This window comes from Aptenodytes forsteri, unplaced genomic scaffold (assembly GCF_000699145.1).
Source record: "Aptenodytes forsteri isolate BGI_AS27 unplaced genomic scaffold, ASM69914v1 Scaffold79, whole genome shotgun sequence".
Taxonomy (NCBI): Eukaryota; Metazoa; Chordata; class Aves; order Sphenisciformes; family Spheniscidae; genus Aptenodytes; species Aptenodytes forsteri.
Window position 1 is genome coordinate 5,446,351 of NW_008794776.1, and position 15,602 is coordinate 5,461,952.

At 39.7% G+C, this 15,602-nt stretch overlaps 1 protein-coding gene across 1 annotated transcript in view; it reads left to right on the forward strand.

Moving 5' to 3' along the window:
• The window catches only part of PPIL2 (peptidylprolyl isomerase like 2), an 80,206-nt gene that overhangs the window by 51,466 nt on the left and 13,138 nt on the right, over positions 1-15,602 (forward strand). Inside the window, exons 13-15 of the mRNA XM_009274382.2 lie at positions 1,108-1,141; positions 10,117-10,234; positions 12,869-12,925. Of these exons, the coding sequence (XP_009272657.1) occupies positions 1,108-1,141; positions 10,117-10,234; positions 12,869-12,925 (209 nt within the window). The remainder of the gene's footprint in view (positions 1-1,107; positions 1,142-10,116; positions 10,235-12,868; positions 12,926-15,602) is intronic.

The following is a 15,602-nucleotide window of genomic DNA, read 5'->3' on the forward strand; positions in this document are numbered from 1 at the left end:
GGGGGGGGGGGGGGGGGGGGGGGAAAGGGGGGGGGGGGGGGGGGGGGGAAGAGGAGAGGGAAATGCTAATTTGGATAAGTAATACTGTGGCCTGTTGAAATCCCATTCAGATGAAACTTTAGAAAGCAGCTGAATTTCTGTTTCAGGTTGTGGTACTCAGATACCGTCACATCATCCTTTCCTGAGTGTGCTCCAGGACTAGGTGCCCAGGCTTTCTTTGTGAAGGAGTTAAAGAGCACCTAGTGAACCAGAAAGTTGACTTTGGTAGTCAAAGATCTTTATTAACATAGGTACGGTCCAGGCAGCTTAGGATATTGTAGCTGTCCTGTAACTTCCTTTCAGAAGAATTAACAACCTGATCCTGAAGGCAGAGCACATCTTTCAGGGGACATCACTGAATGTTACATTCCATCCTGTCATCCTAAAAACTTTTTTTCTTTTCACAGCACTGTATATCTCAGTTCACAGTTAAACTCACAACTAAAATTGTGCTTGTGTGCTATTACTGTGAAACTAGTCATGTCACGCTCCCTCTACTGGCATTAGAATATAGAATATTATTTCTGTAGATCCTGCATCTATATACAGTGATTAATTTTGTTGCTGAAAGATTGGTTTCACATGAGGATTTTCCCTACTGCAGATAGTGAGGGGGATACTGAGAAATAAAGATTCAGATACAGAAAATATTCCATATTCCCTTATTTTTTGCCTTTCCGTCATGTGGAGGATTAGTAGCAAAATGTAAAGCCTTTTCAGTTCCAAAAGCAATGCATCATCAATTAAAAAGCAGGTTACGACTCAGCGCATAATAGAAAGGATGATCTGGTTAACCCATTTGAGACTGTTTATTTTCCCTGTTTACCCACAAGACACCTATTATTTTTATAAAACTGTCATTCTGCTCTTGGATAAGTAATGTAGGAGATGACAGCCAGCTGATAAAATAAGCTCCAAATAAGTAGTAATGGTTTCCTTGTTGCTAACTTGTCAACATGACACAATACAGAAGGAAGAAAATTGAGCAGAATTGGCTTTTATGGCTTGTATTTAGTGTCTTTCACACAGATATCTATGTAACCTATTGATTTAATTTTAATTCTGCAGATCCAAGGAGGTGATCCGACTGGAACAGGAACAGGTAAGGTTGAGTTTGAATCAAGTAAACTGTTTTCACTTAATGCGCTGTGTTGTTACATTTATTTCTGGACACCTTTTAGATTAAAATTCTCTAAATGATGATATGTGGTACACTCTGAGTATTTCTACTTTAAAGCAGAGGTTTTATCATTATATTTTTATGACCATTTTAACTATGCTCAAAATTTCATCCGATACATTCTCAGTCTAAAACTTGGGTACTCTTCCATGCAGAATTCTTGTTGGGTCTTTGCTTCCTTTTTCTTCCAGAAAATAAATAAATGAAAATTATAGTGATTTTACAGCTGGCCTTCCAGGGCAAAGAACAAAGGAAGAAACACATTCATGCAAAGTTGCTTTCAAATTCAGCATTAATGAAATACTTGAGACCTGCCTCAGAATTGGTGAATGGCCAGATACCATCTGTTCTCCCAGCTACTTGCCTTGTAAAGCCCAAGCTGCTCTTTTTCTAACTTTTAGGGATCACTGTTACTAAGTTCTTCTGCCTGTTCTTTCTCCCTTAGTTGGAGATCTGCGTAACAGTCATATCAGAAATGGTCAGGAGACATAGCAGCTGAAGGGTCCTCAGAGCGTTGCCCACCACAATAGATACATCATGTAATATGTCTAGTTGCTGCTGTAAATCTGCTCATTTTCCACTTGCACCTTTTATCTTACCCACTTGTAGATGTCACCAGCCTCCACAGCTCCTCGCCTGGTCCTGTGGGGTTCTGTGCATTTTTATTCTAGTTCATACATGTGTCACTTGTGTATGCAAGCGCTATATTCTTCTGTGTGTGCTCACAGGTCATCCAAAAAAGATGTCTTTGTAGTTGTTAAATACTTTAGCTCTATTTACTTTGTAAATAATGTTAGTGTAAGTTGCCCAACAGCTTTTCTTCTACTGCATGCTATAATCAACAGTTGCATACTCTAAGATTTGAGACTAGTTAAAAGGTTCTGTGTTTTGGTGGCAAAAGCCCATTAACAAGATTTGTTACCGTATATGCTTGGACTGTCAAAAGAAATGTGATTTGATTTTGTTATAAGGAAAGTTGCGGTTCAAATCCCAAAATATATAATCAGGAACATCTTTTAAAATGAGAAATTAAAGAGGTATCAGGAGACGGGAGAAAGTTAATGGGTTGACTCAGACACCTTTCACCCTTGTAGGGTGGAGTTCAGATCCTGCTGTGGAATGAAAATTAACTTACTGGTGTCGTTCTTGTCTCTGTTTGTGCAAATGGTAGAAGTATTCTAAGACAGCACAATTAACAGTTGGCAGAGGACTGGCAGTGCAGCTGCACTGAAGGTCAAGACTGAGCTCTACTGGCAAAGCAAGTAGGAAGTAAAATGCAAATAAGCCCATAGGAGAAAAAACCTCCTATGTGTATTCTTTTATTTAAAAAAAGGAGTGTAATGACCTCTAGTCTTTTCCATCTTGTTTTCCTCCTTGTCATTCTTAATTAAATATGAATATATTGCAGGTGAGATGTCTTGCAAACATCTGTCAAGACTACTAAAGTTCTAATAAAATGGACAGTGTACACTCAAATAGATATGTGTTGCAGATTTTTAGAGACTGTTTGCAATTATTGTAGAGTCCAAATGATGCAGCTATCTTCTTTGCAACTGAATGGTATTTATTTTTTGAAGACAGCTGAATTTTAGATATCCTTACTTAATCACTATTGAATATGATAATATCACAAGAAAACGTTGTAAATGGACAGCCTGGTGGGCTACTAGATTTCTCTTGAACTGTCATGCCTGCGTGTTTAATACTTACTTAAGTGAAGCTGCTTAGACAGTTCAGAGAGTGCAAGTAGTCTGTCGGGATTTGTTCCTGACTACCTGATAGATCCTGGACACTTGAATGTGAGGCAGAAATTTCATTTGCACATCTCGAGCCACATGCTGTAAGAAGGTGGCCAGACCTAAGGTGCTTGTCTGGCTTTATGTTCTCTCCACAGCAGCGCAGCCAGAGGAAGGTACAGCTTGGCAGCAGTGTAAGAACATGGCACATGTAGTGATGCTCTCCTAGGTTCCCATGGTGTAAAAATTTTGGTCCATTGTTTTGCGCGTTATTAATGTGATGACAAGCATTCATGTTAGGAAAGCTTTGGAGTAAAGCACTGGGATTCAGTACTTTGTACCTTTTTTTACCTGTGTCTTGTGTGTTATTTACAGTATAAATTCCCTTTTTTATTTCTTCTGGCAGCTGGAAGGAATTTCAGTATTTCTTTGACTCACTGGTTCTTAGGAGGAAAAAAAAAAAAAAAGATGCATCTTTGAAAGCTAAAAAGTCCGTAAGATTTAATGGTCTTTAAAGGTTTACTGGAGGAGTAAATAACTTGACTTCTGTAATATCAGAGAAGCATATGAGAGTAGAACAGCTTTCTTCCCAGATATTTCAATTGGCAATAGGGAAGACTATTTGGAGGTTACCTTTTAAACGTCAATATTTTAAACTGCGAGAATTGTTTCTGCTAGAGCCTTTTGTAGGAAGATTTCAGAAAAAAGAACATCCTTTGTTTCCTCTTCCACATAGAACCTTCTGCTTTAACTGAAATTTTCTGGCTAAGAGGTTTGGGATGGTTTTTTTGTTTAAAAAAACCCCACCTTTTCCAAACTGATATGTGGAAGGTGCATTAAGCCTGTATATCTTTTTGTTTTGTTATATTTATTTAATTATTCCTGTTCATCAGCTCAGGAACTTGAACAGACTTGTTCAAAAATCTTCCCACCATTTGGTTTCTGTCATATAACATTCATCCCAGCAACAGGTGTCAGGTTTATGGTTGCAACACCCAAATGCTTAGGTGATCACCCACTCCATTGCTAACTAAGCCCAGGACTCTTTGGCTTCTGGGTGGATTTAGGCACATTCAGTACAACATGATGTAAGGTTACATGTCATACGTACATAGACTGCAGCTGTGCTCTCGGCTCACCTAGATAAGCATGCTTGTGTTTTGGAAGCATTTCACAGATGTAAAATGCCAGGCTGGTTGTCACTGACTGTCCACTTCCACAACTACTCCAGCTGAACAGTCCTATCTGTAAGCAGCACTGATCCTTATTTCTTTTATTATTCAGCACCCCAATGTGTCCTTTTTGAGTCGCTTGTTAGGCTGTCATAAAAGTAACTGTGACCCAGCAGACACATGAAAGACAACTGATTCCTGGTACTCAGCAGTTAACCTTGGGATGGAGGAGGGTGAAAATTAGCATTATGGCATCTAGAAGTTGAGATACCACACTGGGAAAAGAGTGGGGAATAGAGTTTTACCTTAGCTTCGCTGGCAGACCTGCATTGCCAAAGCAGTTAGATATACAGTCCTGTAAGACTGACACTGATTTAGAGGACCAAACTAATTTTCTATAGCCTTCAACTTAATGTTTCATAAGACTACTGGGAGAAGTGTTATTGTGCTGCAGCAGCTTATTTCTTTCCTAACAAAATAACCACCCGTAGAGGCAGTATTCAGAGCAATAAGCTGAGTCATGGTCATTCTTTGTAATGATTAATTATTTGAAAATGAATTTTAGATTTGTGATGTATCTCTTTTCCTGCTGTTCATAACAACTAAATTGTTGAACATTGTGAGTAATTCTGTCTAACTCATGCTAGTGCAAGTGGAGCAGCTGCTCTGTATTTTCAGTGTTCCAAATAATAGAAGAAAATTTGCATGTAGGAAAAATAGGTTTAATATCCTACACCCTTTGTATGAAAAAGGGAAGACTATACGCAAAACATTACATTTTCAAAGCGGCACAGGCATTTTTCAGCTACTCTTACTTGCAACCTGTTGGAAGGTCTCATGAATCGGCTTGTGTGTGCCTCTGTCCATTTATGAATTCAGGAGGGCACAAAGGAGGCATATAATAGCTGTAAAAGCCCAAGATAAAATACCACTGATAGAGCGAAGGACTTTCTCCCCCCTCGCCCGCCCGCCCTGTCCGCGCACTCACTACCCCCCCGGGACTGTGGACAAACTTCATCAGTTCTGCAATGTGATTTCCTAACAAGGGAAGTTCCTTAAATGTAACCGGTTTTAGAGCCCCTTTTCTTGCATGATTGAAGCTCAGCAAAAGGACGAGAGCAGGACCTTTTTATCTAGCAATATACTCCTTTTAGATTGCAGCCCCTCTGAAAATCCAGCCTCTGGTATGTGGGGTTAAAAGTACTGTGTCCTTTTACCTGAAGGGAGAGAAGCACTTACTGGCTGAGCTAAGGCTTTCGTATTTGCAAAATGATTCAAGAATCTCACTTGGAAAGCTATATGGAAGTGTCAGATGTTATTACATACCTTGTGGTTCCAAATGACAAGAAGAAAATTACAGAAAGTAAGCCATTATTTTTGTGAATCAGAGCCCTCCCACTTCCTTACCACTGCTTAGCAATTTTTATGCCAGAAAAAGGAAGGATTTCTTTAAAATCACAACTGTCATGAATGGTTGTCAGCTCACACCTGGCTTTTGGAATGCTACATTTCTGAAGCTTTAGGTGCATCTCTCAGCTCTTTGCAAGAAAGTTGTACAACTTCTGTAATTTTACCCAAAAAATTACTTTCTGAAAAAAATGCCTTTAGAAGGAATAAAGGCTACCAAAGAGTAAGCTGGTTTAGTTCAAAAGACAATCTGAAAACGTGGCTTTTTTCTGTATAGTTGCTAATGTGTGATTGCTTCAGATGTCAGTTTACATCTATTCACCTTTTCACTATCAGCACAAGGTGCAGATAAGAGACTGAATAACTAACCATGCTTCAGTTACAAGCTAAATATATCTTGCCAGTCTGGATAGCAGTGGAAATGATGAATACAGTCTAATTTTTTCTATGAGCTGTGTGGTCTGTTTGGTTTCATCTCTGTGGGAGAATTAGGTGAACACCTCTTTAATTTAAGAGTTTTTCTCTTTTATTAAAAATGTGGGGAAGTGGCTCCCAGCTGCCTTCAGCTTTGAATCTTCGGTATCTGGGTAGGCATGTGATTCTTATTTTACAGAATTGTGCAAAAACTCTTTCTGGCTCCTGAAAGCTTTGACGTTGTACAGGTTAAATGCTGTTAGAAGGCCAGTGGATTTCCGTGGCTGATCCCAAGTACATTTCCAGCTTTGTGCAAACAGGAGACCCCCATGTGCAGGGTTGTAAGTACTGTTCCATTTTGCACTCCCAACACCAATCCAGCCAGTGGCAGTACCTACCCGGGGCCATGTCTGCTGCCATGTGAACTCCTCTGACTTCTAGCACAGAAGCCCCCAGAATTTTTTTTCCAGCACTTTTTGTAATAGGATCTCAGAAACATCTGCAGGTCCAGTAGGCACACAGCTTCACTTTGACAGAAGATAATCTTATCAGGAGTAAGTTGAGAGGAAGGTGAGGTGGCAGGCAGTGCTGCCCGCTGTGAATCTAACACCCAGAGTTAGTTCTTGTTTTCCATGGGCTTTGCTTGTAGGCTAGTACATCAGCATTGGGGTGAGGTTTTTGCATCATCGTGACTCCATATATAGTCAGCAATGATCTGTGTGCTCTCAGAGGAAGATTTGGGGAATATAAGGAGGAGCCTCCTGTCTTTATGGCATATACGGGGAGTGTAACATGAGAGGGCTAGAGCTAGACAGTGTGACGGTCCCAGCTCCTCTGTCTGTCTGCATCCATTGTGCTTTCAGAAAATGAAAAAGATGGCACAGCCACACCTCCCAGCTGTGTCAAGAATAAACACAGTAAAATCTGCTAGATACTTCCGAATGCCTCATAATTATTAGTAGTAGGTTTCGAGCCTGTGACTCATTTTCCTGAGTTTACATTGAGCTCTACCATAGAGAGTAAAATGTAAGAATCTAAAATCCCTGTTTCAGACCCACCCCGGCTGAGCATTAGGCACTGTGCTGCCATGGCAGTAGACTAGTGAGGGATCTGTACCTAATCTTCAGAGAGAAAGTGATTCTGGGTTTCAGTAATTAAAAAAAAAAAACCACATTAACTCGCCATCTTCTGGCTTGCTCTGTCTGCTCCTGCTTCAAGCAGATACTTGAACCTGGAACAATTCCAGAGGTTAGCAGGAGTTTGACAAACAGCACATTCAGGCTATTTTTAATTTAAGGAGAATACTTTAGGGTTTTTCCTTTAAAAAAAAAAAAAAAGTATTGTATCTAATTTTTTTTTTCTTTTAAAAAAACAACAAAAAAACCCCAAACCATTCCTGTACTGCTGACTGCCTGCCTTTGAAGCGTCTCCACCGCCCCTTGCCAGTCTGTGCTGCCAGGCCTCCGCAGATACTTCAGCTATATCCTTTATAGGACATCTGGCCTTTTAGGCGAATGCTGCACAGGCCATTCTCTGTTCTTGCTGCAGCTCCCGGGCAGACAGAATTAGCCATGGAAACAGCTGTATGGCAGGGGGAAGCAGGGACTGGATCTCATGCTGTAACTATCTACTAAAACATTAGCACTTATTTCCAGAGAACTGGAATGAAACAAAGTTAGCCTTCATACATATGAGATTAATTCTGACCTGCAGTGCATGATCTGAAGTAAAATCACACAAAAATAAATATTCCAAAACCTAAAGATCATGGCTCATTGCTCCTGTCTGCAAGCTCTTGGGTCTGGTTGCTTGTTGTGCCAGAAAGAGAGAGTCTCTCTGTCATTCACAATTTTTCTCTTTCCTTTTGAATTATTTTTCTGACCAGCAAAGGCTTCAGGGTTGATTCCACTCTCTTTCAGCAGCTTGACAATGCTGTATTTCCAGCATCAACTGGAATTATATGAAGGGTGTAACAGACTCAAGGGTTTGGCCACATGCTGCTGTGTTCATGTTTGCATATCATCTGAAAATTTCAGACAGCAAAAATTCCTCTAGGTTAGGACTTGTAGCAAGTGCATCTGCTTTACAAATAATTAGGAGTTCCTTCAAGAGATCCTTTGAAGCACAATTATGCATTTCTCTAAGGGAAGTCCAAGTGAAGTTTGTTACTCAGGTGCAAAGAGCTCCGGCTGTGACTGAGAGCAGAAATGCAGGGCCTTAAGCAATGGCACTGCAGTGGCGTGGCGGTGCGGGCAGGGAACCCGTCCCCAGTGCTGCCCCGCCAGGCCAAATGGAAGTGGAAAGGTGAAAACTGTGAAAGGTGAAGAGGGAAGGAGAAATAGTGCGCAGAGCATAGTGCTGTTGATGGGCAGTGGGTCTGCAGGCTTTGCAGGTGTGTTTCTGGTTTCGGGCAATCCTGTTGGCGTGGAGCCTCGCTATATTCTGAGCGTAACTTGTTTATTTACTAACCTAGAAGAACTTTGTTTTTCTGGACAAAGTAAGTAGCAGGCACTGCACAAGTAACCTCTCTTAGCAAATAGGAATACACAAGGAGATTCACTAGCAAAGAAAATTACTGGCTTCTGGTAAGACATTTTCTAATAGGTTGAACACTTTGGATTTGCCTAGAATAGCTGGGTCTTGGATTCATCTTCAAGACAGTAGAGCTGGCTGCAGCTGTACCATATCCCTTTCACCCACTACTGGAAGAGATTGGCATAGGGGATCAAGCTGATGTAATTTAGCTGATCTTAAAATATTCAATAGCCAAAGATTGCTGAAGTAATCACTCCTTCTCTACTCCTAATTACAGAAAATCCCTACAGGGTTTGTCCCCTTTTGCTGCCTCTTGTCAAATTGCAGAGCAGGCTACACTCAACTCTGTTAATAGGTCTTTTGAACATGATTAACTGGGTTTTTAAGTGGGTCAGTTTCTTCCAAAATTTCTTGCTTACTTAGTTCCACTTGCACTTGCAGCTGTCCACGTGTGATGCTTTGTTTTTGTGGTATCATCTGAAATTCTTTTCTCATTTGATGCACTCTTGTGATTTTCTGCATAAGGTTTTTGGGAGGAGCCTGTTTTATTCCTCAGTTTTATTTGCTGCTTGCCTGTGCAGTTGTATCATCAAATTGTTTTTCTGTATTACATGTGGAAATACCGTTGAGCACTGCAGATCCTTTACTGACCTTCTGCTTCGCAAGTAATACAGTTACTCTAGAAGATTCTTGAGCCAATTCTACAGATGGACCAGACTTGCTGCCTGTTTGGATAGTTTTGTTTGTTTTATTTTTAATACTATGCTAAGGTGAAATATTTTTTCATGGTTTGTCAAACAAGATTATGGATTTGACTGTAAAACTATGACTCATCTCAGCCTTCATTTTTCTTACTAAGAATGATCATGGAGGAAAGTGCAAATGAAAATGTCAGATCTGTCATAAATAATGTAAAAATGACAGCCAGGAGGAGAGGTCTGCCAGACCCTCTTTCTATCCACAGACACAGAAAAGAAATCAGTTGTGGAGGGCTGGGTCTGCGGCTTGTGCAAAGTTTTATCATCCTTTTGACTTCATTGCATTTAAGTGTTTACATCATCCAGGTATCTAGTCCAAATAATCTAAGTTTTGCCTTTTATTTTGGAGGAATACATATTGCCATTTTTCATTGTTTAGCCAGGAATTAAGCATTTGACCTTATAGCTCCTATTCTTAGTTGATTTTATGAACATATTTCATCTCCCTGACACTTATTTCCAGAAGCAATGCTAATCCAGAGTGCAATTAAGCTAGTAATTCTTTGTTCTATGTTTTGTCAGGAAGCCACTTTTAAAGATTTAATGTCTCAAAAAAGAAAAATTATGGTGGACCAGCAGTAAAAAATTAAATCCTTGACAGTTCTTTAGCACACAATATATAATGCTGTTCATAAACAGTCTGGTCTGTTGCAGTTGATAGTGTGGGGGCACAGAATTGTGTTGCCAGTTATAAACATCTGATTTCAAGGGCATGCTCAAATACTAACCTAGTGATAGGGATGAGGTAAGAAAATATTATACACATAGTGATCAGAAGTGCCATAAACCTTGAATTTAGTGTCAGTGCCTGTTAAAAAATGTAGTGGGAAACTAATGAAAACAAACATTTCTTCTATCATCTTTTCTCTTTTAAGGAGGAGAATCTTACTGGGGAAAACCTTTCAAAGATGAATTTAAGCCAAATTTGTCCCACACGGGACGTGGTGTTCTTAGTATGGCCAATTCGGGACCCAACACAAACAAATCACAGTTGTAAGTAGTCACTTGCTTTTTGTGTTTTATTGTTTCCCTCTAGACACTGTGTCTTACTCTGTTAAGAAAACAAGTGACATTTTATGAGCTACTCCTTAAAGTTCAGTCAAGTGAAATGTTCTGTCGAGTGTTGCATATTGAAATCAGGGTAGCTACAGTTGCCGTTACCCAATCTAAGAGCAAAGTGAAGCACAGCAAGAAGACCTGTAGGTTTATCATATCATCATTAATTTGTCTTTTCTGGTTTTATGATTTGAAGTTCTTGTTCATTTTTGTCCGTGTCCCCCCACTTATCCCTGTGAGATCATTACACCTCTCCACTCTGTTTAAATTTAGCCCCGTATTGAACTTTTTGAAAGGGCTTAATGAAATGAAACATATACTCTATGGAAATGTTGCTTCTTTTTACTCACCTGGTTTTAAATAAATGAGAACAGTTCTGCGCTGTTGAAATGTGTAGAACCCAGATGTGGCAGAGTGCAGAATCTGGGATTGAGAATGTCTTGTTTTTCAGTGCACAAAAGCAGAATGAGGACTAAAATGAGGAAAAAATGAATGAAGAAGCAGGAAGAACAACAAATGAAATTTAAAGATAGTGAAGTTATAATAACGTTCTTTATGTGTAACATTAATACGGGTGTTTGCCTGCAGTCTTTTGAAAATATTGTGTCACTTTCAGCCATCCATTTATTAGTTGCTCTCTAAGTACTGCAATAAAAAAAAGTTGTACTTTTATTGGGAGCCCCAGGAAAGAGAGTGAGCATGTGTGTGTGTACAGTACTGTGTGTTGGGACTGGGGAGGGAGGGGATTCTTGGTGTTGGTCTTCACGATGCTAAGTATTATTATGGCTTGTAAACTATGCAGTAGTGTGGTTAGCTTTAATTAAACGCAAGTGCTTGTCTCAGGGCCTTTAATAGGCTTACTCACATACTTAAGGCTAAGCACGTTAGGCAGTTTGCAGGATCGAGTTGCTGTAGAGCTTATTTTGGATTTGAATGTTATTGCCAGCACTCAGGTGCTAAATTAGGGGAGAGTAGAGGCTTTTTTCTTCTTTTTTTTTTTTGTTAAAAGGGATTCTAGAAACAGAAGTTAAAGACAGTTCATCAGTGATGTGCCATATTGAGTCACGTCATCTGCTGCTGTAAATGTGATTGTATATTTCCCTGAAATTTACAAATGAAATATGAAATTCCTTTATATGTGAAGTCCTTGAGAGACTCCAGCTGCCCGTATTTATAAAGCTTCTTAGGCAGTGTTTAGACACTTCTGGCAACTGTTGTGACCTTAGGAACTGGGTGAGTAGCTCTCCCCATAGGTGATAGACACTGCAGTGCAGAGTGATCCGGGTCCCTTGTGTAAGGTGATGCTCGAATAATGCTCGGGACTTCTCCTCTGTGATCATCCTGAGTTATGTTAATTCCATTGTCCTTAATTTTATTTTGACTGCGGTGATGGATGAGAAGCTTTCTCTGTATATTTGCTACTGCTCAGATTTTTTTTTATTACAATGCTACATAACTGACCACTTGATAATCTTAAGTATTGGATATCTGGGAATAAACTGGTGCAAAGAAGGCATGCAGAAGGCTACATTGTAATGTTTGCCCTGTGTAGGAGTTTGCATTCTGCACAGCATCTCAAAGCTTTCCTAGGGCAAGCTACATCATAATAGATTGTCTGGCAGATTGTAGCCCCTCCTATTTGCAATCATATAACTTCCTGAGGCAGTTGCTTATACGGAAGAGTGCTTTTGGAATGCTTATATATTTTTAGCTGTCTCTAATATAGTGTAACAGATGGAGACAGGGAGGAGAGCCAGCACTGCATGTCCAGCCAAGATGGGCCATCGTGGTCTGCAGACCACAGTGTGGAAACCTCTGTCTCATATACTTGTAGTCTTGAGTCTTCCAAAGAAGCATTAAGCTTTAGAGAAAAGTTTTAGTAGTAAAGGTTGCTTTGGATTTGGTATTTTAGTTCCCATGTTTACGTTTAAAAATACAACCCCGAAAATTAAAAGTCCGATTAAGTAAAAATTAAAAATCCAAGTTTCACAGGTTTTCATTACTTTTGACACTTTGAAGTATTCTTCTGCCATGTTTGTATCCAAAGCACAAATTTGCTCTGTCCAGAGAAGAAATGGATCACTGACAGGCCAATTTAATGGAAGATAAACGCAAGAAGTAAATATCCTAAAAGATGGAAGTTTACACTGGCTGTTGTGTTACATAACTACATTTGCTGGATACAAGCTCCCAATCATGCACAAGAAATGTACTTCTCCAGCAGGATGCACGTCTCCCTGTCCTGCATGAGCTTCCCAGGGCCTGCCTGGCCAAGGAGGCAGATGCTCACATTAATTTTGTACAAGTCACCATGCTTGGAGTACTGTTTAGGGATGTTAGTGAGGTATAAAAATGAGAAGTCAAAACTCCAGAAATCCAAGACAAAACCCACAAAACAGAGGAGTTAAAGGATGTTTGGCCAGCATGCCTCCCAGAGAGGAGCCAGAGAGAGAGAGGGGCTTGTCCTCTCTCAGAGACCTGTTGCGTACACTCTCCATTTTTAAGCATTACTGGCTGCTGTTGGGTGTCGATGAGATAATATGCTAACTGTTACGTCTTTATTCCTTCCAGCTTCATCACATTCCGCTCTTGTGCATATCTGGACAAGAAGCATACAGTTTTTGGAAGGTAAGTGAAGGATATTATGAACAGCAGTATAGCAGACATGCTCTCCTGTGTGTCTGAAGCCTGAAGAGAAGAATCTAGAGAGTCTTGCAATTGAACTGGAGCAAAATCCAGTTCTCCTGGTCATGAGTAGGTGGCCAACATTGCATCAGTGCCAGTCATCAGACTCTGCCTTTTTTTCTCCTTCCATCACTGTAAGTTGCCTTACTTCCCTTCTGTGGGTGGCCCTCCAGGGAGTCATGAACAAAGTAATCATCGTCCTGTAACAAACCATGCTAATATTTGTGCATGCTAATTGCTGGGACACAAGAGATTACCTCTTCAACACTGCTTTCATCCTCTTATGGGCTGTCAGCTGGGAAACTAGTCATGACAGGGCTGCTCTTCATCATGGCACAGAACATAGAGCTTCTGCATAGGCTAGGTCTTTTGGCCCCTTTTATTCTTTTTTATTCTATTCTTCTTTTCTTTTATTCCTGACAATTATCATCGGTATAAAAGCTGTATGTTTGTGTGTGCGTGTGTGTGTACATACATACATGTTTATGTGTGTGCATATATATATATAAAAAAAGATATTATCAATGCCAAGATAGCAAGAGAATTTCATTCATTATAAAGAAGTCTCTTCCAAAAGTCCTTTCCAGTCAAGTCTTCACGTGATAAAGATAAAGGTATTTATTGCAGAAGATACTACAAATTATTTATGTTACGGTTTATTCGTTGCTTCCTCTGGTGCAGGTACATGGTATTTACCAAGTCACGCATAGCTGTTCTAACAAATGCCTCAGTGAAAATGGCAGGAAGGGGAATTTTACTAGCCTGCTTCATTGGTAGTTCCTGAGGATTTTACAATCTTTTTTTAAATGAAGATTTGTTTTTTATTCTTTTCGTAGTTTTATCTGTTTGAAAGGCAGCAATTGAAAATAAATGCATGTGCTGTTTACTTTGATTGGATGTCATACAATTGTGCTGTACAATGAAAGTGATATATTTAATCCATCTTCTTTGCCTGTGAGTTCTTGAGGCAGAAACTGGCTTAATTTTAAACAATTATTTTAGTGCCGTTAGTTCCAATACTGATTCTGCAATAATTGCACCCTTTGAAATATATTTCTTTTTCCTTTCTCAGTTCTGTCCTAGAAAAATTTAAAGTTCCCTTGTCATTTGGTGAAAGCAGATAAATGAAGCAAATTCTAATACTGAAAGCTGAGAGCAAGTATATTCTTGGAGGAGTTACCTTACCCATATCTTAAGACTATTTCATTTAAGCTACAATTTGAGTCCTCCTTGCAAAAATCCCATTAAATCCCATACGGTAATGCTGCTAACCTGAGCTTGCCACCTCATCAAATAGTATTTGGGTTAGGACAGCTCAGCTGAAAATGTGACTGTTCTTCAGTTCTGGGTGCAACCTGGCTTCAGTGAGCATCCTGTATAATCCTCCAGTGTCTTTGCTGTGTTTCCCCAGCATGCTCCAGTTTTACCGTAATTCACCAGGAAAGAATTTAGAGAGTAGTTGAGCTTACTGCAATGCAGGGACTGTGCTCCCAGAAGCCTTTGCACTGTGCATAATATCTCAAGTACCTTATGGGTAAAATAGTTCAAATAATGTTTCACACTGTACGTTGCCCTTTAGAGAGGAATTACTTCAGTGCAGGTAACTCTGGTTAAGTGTACAGCAGAGATTTATGCAGTAGCAGTTTTAGGAAAGACTGTGTTAATTTTTGAATTGTCCTTGCTGCTATAGAAATCTGAACTTGGTTGCCAAAGAAATGATGCTGCTTTCTGAGCACCGCAAATATTCTTAGCTGAAATACAAAGGAACAACTTTATTAAAAATGTTGTTTTAGAATCATGTTTGGCTCCCTGCATGAAAACTGAGTGACATCTTCATCTGAACACAGAGCAGGTGAATTTTACTCTGGACTTTCTTGCATGTAAATGAAGATTAATTCAAAGAATGTAAAAAATGAAGATGCTGGAATAGATGCATTCCAGTCACTCTATATTTATCTACAAATTGAATAGTTGAATAATCAAGTTTACCTACAAATTTAATATAAAAGTCTGATGTGTGCAGCTCATAAGATCTGCATTCTGTCATCAAACTCCTTCAGCTCTTTTTACCTGCATTTGTTTTTAAAAGCCATAAAAGCCAAAAGATTCAAGAGATTGTACCTCTAGTGAAACTCCAGCTTCAGTTTGCTATTTTAGATCCTGGTGTTTCCAGGATTTGTTGACTGTATCTGATCTTAGACTGTATAGTACAATAATATCTCAGAAGCATATCTAGGAATAATATCTAGGTTTAAGAATAGAATGAACCCATGAAATAAGAATTTTTTGTTTCCATGAATGTTAAATTGGATTGTCTTAATTGGATACTGTCATGGTTTAACCTCAGCCGGCAACTAAGCCCCACACAGCCTCTCGCTCACTCCCCCGTGGTGGGATGGGGGAGAGAATTGGAAGGGTAAAAGTGAGAAAACTCGTGGGTTGAGATAAAGACAGTTTAATAGGGAAAGCAAAAGCTACACGCGCAAGCAAAGCAAAACAAGGAATTCATTCACTCCTTCCCATCAGCAGGCAGGTGTTCAGCCATCTCCAGGAAAGCAGGGCTCCATCACGCCTAATGGTGACTTGGGAAGACAAACGCCATCACTCCAAACGTCCCCCC